Consider the following 10,113-nt stretch of genomic DNA (forward strand, 5'->3'; position numbering starts at 1 on the left):
AAGCCACACCTTCATCTTTAGCTTTGGGGTGATTAAGGCATGCCAGGAATTGCTATATAAACAATGGAGAGCTGAGTCTGCCAGTGCCACCAGCGAAGTAGACCAGCGTTTTTAAATGGAGCGACATTATCTTATTTTTATCTTATCGACAAACGGTTATCGACAAACCACATGTCACGGACTGCTTTATAAACATTTATGACATCAATTGCTTATTTTTAGGTTCAAATAAACATACTCATCCACCATTGATGCATACACATTCCTTCAAGGTGAACAACACATCCGCAGATGGCGCAGACCCATCGGCCGATGGGTCTGCATTGTCATTTCTCGTGCATCCACAGATGGGTCGCCCATCTGCGGATCCGCAAACGGGTCAGACCCATCGGCCGATGGGACCGATCCACAGATGGGTTCCAACATATATATTGTAACGATTTTGAGAAGTGTGTAACGAATTTGAGAAGTGTAACGGTTTTTGAGAAGTGTAACAATTTTGGAGGAAGTGTAACGAATGTGAAAACGTTACAATGTGAACGTTACAAAAGGTACGGTAACACCCTGTTAATGTAAATAATGGTCGCAGTCAGCGTCCTAGTTATTTGCATGAAATGTACACGCAGGTCACGATATATCTTTTAAATAGTGTATTTCCTTATTCCATGTAGGCTAAGTATGTGTTTTCCCACTAGATTGACTTTGCATTGTATCAAACAAAATAAGCGTAGGCCCTTCCAATTTCCCCAAAACCTCCCTTCCAATTGCCTTCCGCATTTTGGCCGGTTTTCTTCAAACCACCATTGGCCACGAGGTAAGGTTGGGGAAGAAAGGCGTGTCTCCACCTCGTCATAAGAGGGAAGGAGTGAACCAGCCCTAACAGCCAATCAACACCGCGGTGAGTGACCCGGTAGGCGTGCCCTCGGAGTCGGCGGCTTGATTTCGCTCGAGGTGATAAAAGCGACTGCAAGGGACTGCTTTTGGAGATGAGCTGGAGATGACTTGAGAGAGGCCTTGGGAGATGAGCAAAGAGACTGCACCAATAGGCGGTGAGATGCGAAACGCTCCAAGCCAAAGAGGAGAGGTACTCGGCAAGGAGACCAGCTTTGGAGAGACGCGCTGAAAGGAGGGAGACGGCCCCACCCCAGAAGAGGAGCAGGTGTGCCGTCGACCACAGCGGATACACGACGGAGGGTTTCCCGCCAAAACCGCGAGGAATTGTGAATGGCGGCCTCCCGACCTTGCCTCCATCTCAAGCCTTACCTGCCTGCATTATCCCCTGTGTAAGTGTGAACGTCCTGTCCTGCTCGTTTGTCTTGGGGCTAAGTAAAAATGAATAGTGTAAGTTAAGGATTCGCTGTGTTACTGCTTCTTCCATCCATTGCTTGTGTGTGTATAATAAAATCTGTTCTTCCGCCGTATTCTTCTTCTTCTTCTTTTTCATTCTCTTTCGGTCGCTTTAGAGATTTCCCGATTGAATATCTGTGGGGCGATCTGGTCAACGTCGGGTGGAATCGGGTTTTAATCGGGGAGTAACTGTTCGGACGCGGTTAAATACACCACCGCTCGGTCAATATAACATCTAAAACCCGCGTCCGCAACATTTGGTAGTCAGGAGTGGGGATTTGGAACCCTGGACCAAATTTTGGACACGAAATTGTACAAATTGTCTAACATTTGGTGTCAGGAGTGTCGGATTCGGACCTGGGACTAAATTTGTTAGGCCCAAATTTTGGAACACCAATTGTACCATTAGGGTAACTTGTTGTTGGGAAGTAGAATTCGATCCGGAGCGCGTTTTACGCGCTCGAAATTATAACGGCGAAATTTGATTTTGTTTTACGAAAAAAAAAAAAAAAAACCCGAATTTTGAGATCGCGCCATGGACAATCAAGGCGATCGGATGTCGGTGGGAGAGATAGACAGGGTGGAATCGACCCAGGACCTCGGGGAAATGTATGTGGAGGAAAGGGAGAAGAAAAATGGCAATGTGGTTGCGGAGGTTTCAGACGCACAAAATGGCGCTCTCGCGCACATGGTTATTGCGGCACCAAAGTTAGCCGCGCTCGTGGTCGCGGCAGCCAAGCCAGAGATGCCAGGGTACATGCGAGCCTTCATGGTCCAATTCATGGTGGAAATGCAGAGAGAAAACGACATTATGGAACGAATAGAAAACAGAATGAGGGCCGATAGGGAGGAAAGGGAGCAGAGGGACAGAGACCGCAAGTTGGGCGAAAGGGTCCCAGGGGTGCACAAGGAAGGAACGCGGGTCGAAAAGCGCTGGTTGAGCGAAGCGGAGGAAAGCACGGGTACAATGACGGGGGTAGAAATCGCGACACGGGGTTTAGAAAAGCCGGCGACCGCTGAGGTAGAGGAGGGTGTTTTATTAAAGCCAGCGGTCGTCGAGGTTAATAAAGAAAAAGCAGTAGCGGGAATAATTAAAATTGAAGAGATGACGGAGGTAGCCCGGGAATTGCAGGGAGAAATGGATTATGTACAAAGTCCCTGCTCACATCACGATGCTGTGCTTAACCCGAATGGAAGTTTGCAGGTTCGCGTGGAGAAAAGGATCCCCCAGGTGAGTCGTGCTGTTGTGTATTGTGCGGGGAGATTTTGTAAGAGGATGTTTGGCGACAAAAGAATTGTCTCGCGATTGGGATCGATATGGCACCCGGGCGTTGGTGAAGGGTCCCGTGTGAGTGGAAATGGCACGCGTGGGAGAAAAAAGTGTGCGTCGGCGAGTGGGTGTGCTATAAAGTGTGGGAGTGAAACCGAGTGCGAGCGAGAATGCACGTCGGGGTGTACGGAGAGTGACACGAATGGTGAGTTGGTGATGGCGCAGGTGCGAGAGGGCACATCGGAGCGCGAGTGTGAAACCGAGTGCGAGCGAGAATGCACGTCGGGGTGTACGGAGAGTGACACGAATAGTGAGTTGGTGATGGCGCAGGTGCGAGAGGGCACATCGGAGCGCGAGTGTGAAACCGAGTGCGAGCGAGAATGCACGTCGGGGTGTACGGAGTGTGACACGAATAGTGAGTTGGTGATGGCGCAGGTGCGAGAGGGCACATCGGAGCGCGAGTGTGAAACCGAGTGCGAGCGAGAATGCACGTCGGGGTGTACGGAGAGTGACACGAATGGTGAGTTGGTGATGGCGCAGGTGCGAGAGGGCACATCGGAGCGCGAGTGTGAAACCGAGTGCGAGCGAGAATGCACGTCGGGGTGTACGGAGTGTGACACGAATAGTGAGTTGGTGGTGGCGCAGGTGTGAGAGGGCACATCGGAGCGCGAGTGTGAAACCGAGTGCGAGCGAGAATGCACGTCGGGGTGTACGGAGTGTGACACGAATAGTGAGTTGGTGGTGGCGCAGGTGCGAGAGGGCACATCGGAGCGCGAGTGTGAAACCGAGTGCGAGCGAGAATGCACGTCGGGGTGTACGAAGTGTGACACGGAGAGTAAGGTGGTGGTGGAACGTGTGCGAGAAAGCACACCTGAATTGGTCATGGCACGGGTGTGGGAGAGCCCATGTGAGCGCGTTAGTGGGTGGATGCAAGAGTGCACGCCCATGGTGAGTGTTACGGAGGACGTAACGGAGGAGAGGTGTGGACCAAAGTGTGCGCGAGAGGTGTGGTGTGTAACAGGGAGAGCGTTGGTGGAATGTACGGACGGCGTTGGAACGCCAGGTTTTGTGAGGGTGAAAGGGGTAGCGTATGCTTGTAAGCATGCAAGTAAAGCATCGATGGTAACCAGGTTAGCGGTTAGGGCGACGGATAGCCGATGCGAGCGCTCGGTGCGAGGGGGGGTGCTTTGTTGGGTGCGAGGCCCGGCGCGGGTCGATGCTGCGTCGTTTCTCTTCGAAGCGTCGTTGCCGATTCGGGCTTGGCCCCGCCCCGCACGGTCGAGTCCGGGCTTTGTCGGGCGAGGCGACCGGTCCGGTTCAAGGGCGAGTGGGAGGAGGCGGAACGGTGCCCCCTCGTGGGGACGGGGTTCCGACCGGGGGAGATTGAGCCATCGGGCCCAAGACCGCAAGGTGCCGTGCCGAGATGGTGCGTGGAGCCTCGGTCCAACCAAACCACCTCCCTTGAACCGAAAGCCGGACGGATTCAACCTGCAGGCAACCAAACCACCCGAATTCATTGCTCGGCTTTACGAAGCCGAGTTTAATGATGTCATGACGCACCGAGGCTAGGATATAGCGGACTGTGATGATGGTGATCGTGATAGTGATAGTGATTTAAAACGAAATTTAGAAAAGTGAATAGAATTGGCAGTAAATGGAAAATTTTTGAATTGGTTGGAATCTGGACGAACAAAATTGATAGTGAAAGACCCCCGATGTGGTGGGATGGCAAATCCACCATCCCTCACAGGTGGGGCAAAGGAGCTATAGTCTATGGGGTGTATGGCAGTGAAAACTAGCCCGGGTGGGTTAGGTTATATTGATAGGGATCTAGCGAAGATGACATTAGGTGACGTTAAGTTTAGTTAGTGACTGATACCTGTAGTGGGGACGCAGGTAGATTAGTGTGGATTATAATGACGTGGGAGCGCAATAGTTTAAAGGGACGACTGGGAAGCGCAAGTTTCAGAGGGGAGTAGTTAGCTGAGATGATGCCGTGTGTGTGAGGATTGAACAGGTGAGAATGGAACAGGTGTGATTGCACAGGTGTGCAACTGAACAGGTGTGTGGAGCAGTGTATGAGGGAGTAGTGGTGATTGCGTGTTGTGTTGACCAAATGGTCCAGGAAGAAAGGAGGGTGCAGGTGGCACCAGGTATGATTGCACAGGTGTGCAACGACAGGTGAATGAAGAACAGGTGTATGTGGCTGTGTGGAATAAATGGTAGTGTGGAATATCTGGAGTATTGGAATGGATGGTCGTGGAGTGAGAATGGTGGAAATTGTGGAGTGGAGTGGATGGTGCGAAGGTGTGAATGGGGGAAGAGTGGACCCCCATCACGGATACCCGGGGCGGGTAGTGTAAGTGTTAGGTAGAGGGTACAGGTAAATTGTGGTTGGATATTGGCATCTGTGGTGCGGGTGACAGAATGGTATGTGGATGGGTGCATTGGTGTTGTGGAAATGGCTGGGCGTGTAGCCTGTTAGTGTGTGTAGTTGGTTTGGGGCACTCCACCACTGTGAGGATGTCGGCCAGGTGAGGCCGCAGGTGGGCTCTGGGAGCCGGTAGTAGTTGTTGTGGATGGGGCCCGAGGATCCGGAGGACGGACCCGGGTAGCCCAGTGCCAGAGGGCACCATGGGGTGACAGAGCCAGGAGAGGGGCTGTCCCCAGGTAGTTAGGTTAGGGTGAGGAGCTAGGTAAGCTCGGGTGGCAACTACAGTGGTGGAGGTGTGCAGGTGGGTAGACCTGTTGGGAGAGGTACACGTCGCAGCCCAGAAATTGTGCTAGAGCACCGGGAGATGAATCGGGGGAGTGAGACCCCAAATTGAAAAGCACCACAGTTTGATCAATGGGAATTGGTTATTAGAACCCATAGTGTAAGTTGGCCAATGGATTGGCAGGGAAAGACCCCGGGTAGTGTAAAGTGTGTTAAAGTCATTTAGAAAATAGTTAGGATGAAGGATCTCCTCGCACCATCTGCATCCACTCACCTGAGGTGACAGGTACTCCACACCATGCCATGTTTTGATTATTTTTTATGATACAAATGTTTGGATTGTGAGACGCATCATGACGTGGGTGTGACATTGTGCGTAATTCCATCTCTCCCTCCTTATGAGGATTGATGATGAATTGGTGATGGCAAATTTTGAAGTAAAGGGATTGTGGAGACGAATTTGGTATAGGGGAAATATGGGGAAGACGTGACAGTAGTGACGAATTTGTAAATGTGTAGATTTTTGTACATATGGGGTGAGAACAAGGGTAGGGTAGGTGACAGGGGGGTGACGTACGGTAGGGACGAGCTTTCTCACTTCGGCCTCCGTTCGCATTTCACCTTGCATTGCCTTATTGACGTGTACCCTTGTGACCTTACCCCTCGCTCAATTGTCTTTCTTTTGTCTCCCACATGACCTGTGCGCCATTGGGTGCCGATGGGAGCGTGCGTGAGGTGGCCATTGTGCGCCCGAGATTCCCAGAACCAGCATGCATTGCGTTGATGTACCACTGTATGGACCGCTGTTCTGCGGCCAAGTACCACTTGATGGACCCCAGGTTCTGGGGCAGGGCACCTCTGTTGGAGACCGGCCATAGTGGCCAGGGAATCTTGCTTGCGGACCTCGGTAAGGTGGCACCTATGCCAAACAGGTGGACCACCCTTAGTTGGCCCCTGAGGCCCTAAATAAAAATGGACACAAGTTGTGCTTTTTATTATTTCCAACTAGGCCGCATGAAGCTAGAAGACGTCGGGAAGAACATCGGCCCAGCAGAGAAAGAGAAGACCACCACCAGTTGTTTTGTTGAGTTTATTATGAACCATGGTGACTGCGCACCGGATGGTGCTTTGTGGTGCTTTGTGGTGTTTGGTGCTTTTGGGTGCTTTGGTGGTATTGGTACTGGTGCATCGATGCAATGCGTGCTGTCTCCTCCCTCCCAACAGGAATTTCTTTTTCTTGTTCCCTAAGAAAAAAGAAAAGAAAAAAAAAAACACAGGTCCTGGGTTGCGTTGTAAATAAGAAATCACGTCATTGTAAATAATGCTCCCCACCGTAAATGTATAGTTTGAGAATAATTCCGTAATTCGGTTAGCTGTGGGCTTGAGTCTGTTAGACAGGATGCAATGCAATAGGGGGACATACTTATTTGTGTTTTAAAATTGTCACACTCAGGGTCAGGTTAATTGCAGAGGGAATTACACCTACGTGTCACACTAAGTTAAAGTTTAATAGGCCCGAGGACGGACCTGAAGAAAGGGGGGTGCAGTGTAACGATTTTGAGAAGTGTGTAACGAATTTGAGAAGTGTAACGGTTTTTGAGAAGTCTAACAATTTTGGAGGAAGTGTAACGAATGTGAAAACGTTACAATGTGAACGTTACAAAAGGTACGGTAACACCCTGTTAATGTAAATAATGGTCGCAGTCAGCGTCCTAGTTATTTGCATGAAATGTACACGCAGGTCACGATATATCTTTTAAATAGTGTATTTCCTTATTCCATGTAGGCTAAGTATGTGTTTTCCCACTAGATTGACTTTGCATTGTATCAAACAAAATAAGCGTAGGCCCTTCCAATTTCCCCAAAACCTCCCTTCCAATTGCCTTCCGCATTTTGGCCGGTTTTCTTCAAACCACCATTGGCCACGAGGTAAGGTTGGGGAAGAAAGGCGTGTCTCCACCTCGTCATAAGAGGGAAGGAGTGAACCAGCCCTAACAGCCAATCAACACCGCGGTGAGTGACCCGGTAGGCGTGCCCTCGGAGTCGGCGGCTTGATTTCGCTCGAGGTGATAAAAGCGACTGCAAGGGACTGCTTTTGGAGATGAGCTGGAGATGACTTGAGAGAGGCCTTGGGAGATGAGCAAAGAGACTGCACCAATAGGCGGTGAGATGCGAAATGCTCCAAGCCAAAGAGGAGAGGTACTCGGCAAGGAGACCAGCTTTGGAGAGACGCGCTGAAAGGAGGGAGACGGCCCCACCCCAGAAGAGGAGCAGGTGTGCCGTCGACCACAGCGGATACACGACGGAGGGTTTCCCGCCAAAACCGCGAGGAATTGCGAACGGCGGCCTCCCGACCTTGCCTCCATCTCAAGCCTTACCTGCCTGCATTATCCCCTGTGTAAGTGTGAACGTCCTGTCCTGCTCGTTTGTCTTGGGGCTAAGTAAAAATGAATAGTGTAAGTTAAGGATTCGCTGTGTTACTGCTTCTTCCATCCATTGCTTGTGTGTGTATAATAAAATCTGTTCTTCCGCCGTATTCTTCTTCTTCTTCTTTTTCATTCTCTTTCGGTCGCTTTAGAGATTTCCCGATTGAATATCTGTGGGGCGATCTGGTCAACGTCGGGTGGAATCGGGTTTTAATCGGGGAGTAACTGTTCGGACGCGGTTAAATACACCACCGCTCGGTCAATATAACATCTAAAACCCGCGTCTGTAACAATATATATATACATACATATATAAAATTTACCGAAATGCACGTCATTCGGTGTTTGCATTGCTTGATGAAGTATTTCTATGTTATGACAATCGTGAATTGATTCTCAATTGTTATGCAAGTTGTTGTGCTCACCATACCTGCAGATGAGAAGGCACAGGTTGTAGAACACTGGCACACTGATTACGAAGAGCCATTTGTAATACAAGTTGCCCGATGGATCCAACACGAATGTCTGCAGAATCCCGCATGGGCTGTAGGTGGGATTCATATGAAGAACGACATCAGCACAGTCAACTGTTTGAATATGGTGAGAACATCTGCATGTTCCAATTTCTGAAAACAACAATAATAACTGTATTGTAAAATTTTTGAATGATTATAGTAAATTCGTACTTATCCTTTTTTTTCTCCTCGTTTTCTGCAGAAATGGAACTACTAGAACGTCCGATCAGTGTTCTCAAAATCCTGTTCCTTATGGTCTGAAACTGTTTCACATAACAGGATCAGTTAAGGTAACGAGAGTTATCATACCCGACACAATAATTTTTAAAAATGATTCGCACACCTGCTGGGTGTTCTGCATGCTCTTGTATAGCGAGTCTTCGATACCTGTTGAGCCCATGATCGGTTAGCATCAGGAACGGTGGAACGATGTGGAATTCCCATGACAATCATGTTCATCTATCTTCAAGAACGCATCCATCCAGGAAATGCAATGCGTGTAAGACGTCACACACAAGCGTGTACCTGTCATACTTACAGTCCTGTTTGTAGTTTCTGATGTACAAACCTCGGTTCGGACCTCACTGTGACCACTGTATATAATGTGCACCGGCAGGTAAAGACCGAGCTGGTACCGCAGGTATTAAAGGACTCTGTGCTGTAACAGGACAATGAGGGATCAGTCATGTGATTATCCTCCGTTTTTCCTTCTGATTTGCTGAACGGCCAGGTGGGATCATCGGTGAGAGGGGGACAGGGAAAGCTGATTACTTTGATAATTCTCACGTCCCTAATTGTTTTCTTTAGATACAGAAGACCGAAAGGATGATGAGGGATTGTCCGTTTACTTGGATTATGTGAGTACATCGCATGAGAACTAACATGGTTATATGGACAAGGTATCATCTCACCACCTGGACATGTCAATCACATGGTACTCGTGGGACAATTCGAGTAATTAACTGGAATATGGCACTTGGTATAGAGCGCATACCTCCGCCAGGCTGAACAGTTTCTTTTGTATTCCCTGATTGGCCGGATCTGGATTCGGACCTGAACCAAAAATCAATTCGGCTTGTTCTTGTCACCTAACCAACTCAACCACCAAGTTTCATCCGAATCAGTCGACAACTTTTTGAGATATCCTGCTACGTATCGTTTTTGGCCTTATCTCGCAATATTTATGAATCACTAAAAATCCTACAATTCGGATCCGGTCAGAATCTTCACCAAAATCGAATCAAGTCGTTCTTGTCACACACCCAACCTTGTCCACCAAATTTAATTTGAATCCGTCCATAACTTATTGAGATATCCTGCTCAAAGCCTTAGCTCTTGTACTGTACGAACCTCGACTAAGTAGGCCTGTGCAAAAAAAAAAAAAGGCAGAAAGACAGACCGAAGGTGGAGATTTGTCTCTCTGTTTGACTGTCTGTGTGATTGTCTATCTGTCTGCTTGTCTGTTTGTTTGTCTGTTTGTTTGTCTGTCTGTCTATCTGTCTGTTTGTCTATCTGTCTGTTTGTCTGTGTCTGTTTGTCTATCTGTTTGTTTGTCTGTTTGTTTGTCTGTTTGTTTGTCTGTCTGTTTGTCTATCTGTCTGTTTGTCTATTTGTCTGTTTGTCTGTGTCTGTTTGTCTATCTGTCTGTCTATCTGTCTGTTTGTCTGTGTCTGTTTGTCTGTCTGTTTGTCTGTCTGTTTGTTTGTATGTCTGCTTGTCTATCTGTCTGTCTGTTTGTCTGTCTGTCTGTCTGTTTGTCTGTCTCTCTGTTTGTCTGTTAATCTGTTTGTCTGTCTGTTTGTCTGTCTGTTTGTCTGTCTGTCTGTTTGTCTGTCTGTT

The 10,113-nt window shown here is 48.7% G+C and overlaps 1 protein-coding gene across 1 annotated transcript in view; it reads right to left on the bottom strand.

Moving 5' to 3' along the window:
• LOC137435781 (cyclic nucleotide-gated channel cone photoreceptor subunit alpha-like) overlaps positions 1-8,674 on the bottom strand; it is a 50,143-nt gene extending 41,469 nt beyond the window's left edge. Inside the window, exons 1-2 of the mRNA XM_078785090.1 lie at positions 8,618-8,674; positions 8,190-8,284 (exon numbers count right to left, since the gene is read on the bottom strand). Of these exons, the coding sequence (XP_078641216.1) occupies positions 8,190-8,284; positions 8,618-8,674 (152 nt within the window). The remainder of the gene's footprint in view (positions 1-8,189; positions 8,285-8,617) is intronic.
• Between the last annotated feature and the right edge of the window lie 1,439 nt (positions 8,675-10,113).

Source organism: Myxine glutinosa, chromosome 9, assembly GCF_964187855.1.
Source record: "Myxine glutinosa chromosome 9, kmMyxGlut1.1, whole genome shotgun sequence".
NCBI classification, from domain to species: domain Eukaryota; kingdom Metazoa; phylum Chordata; class Myxini; order Myxiniformes; family Myxinidae; genus Myxine; species Myxine glutinosa.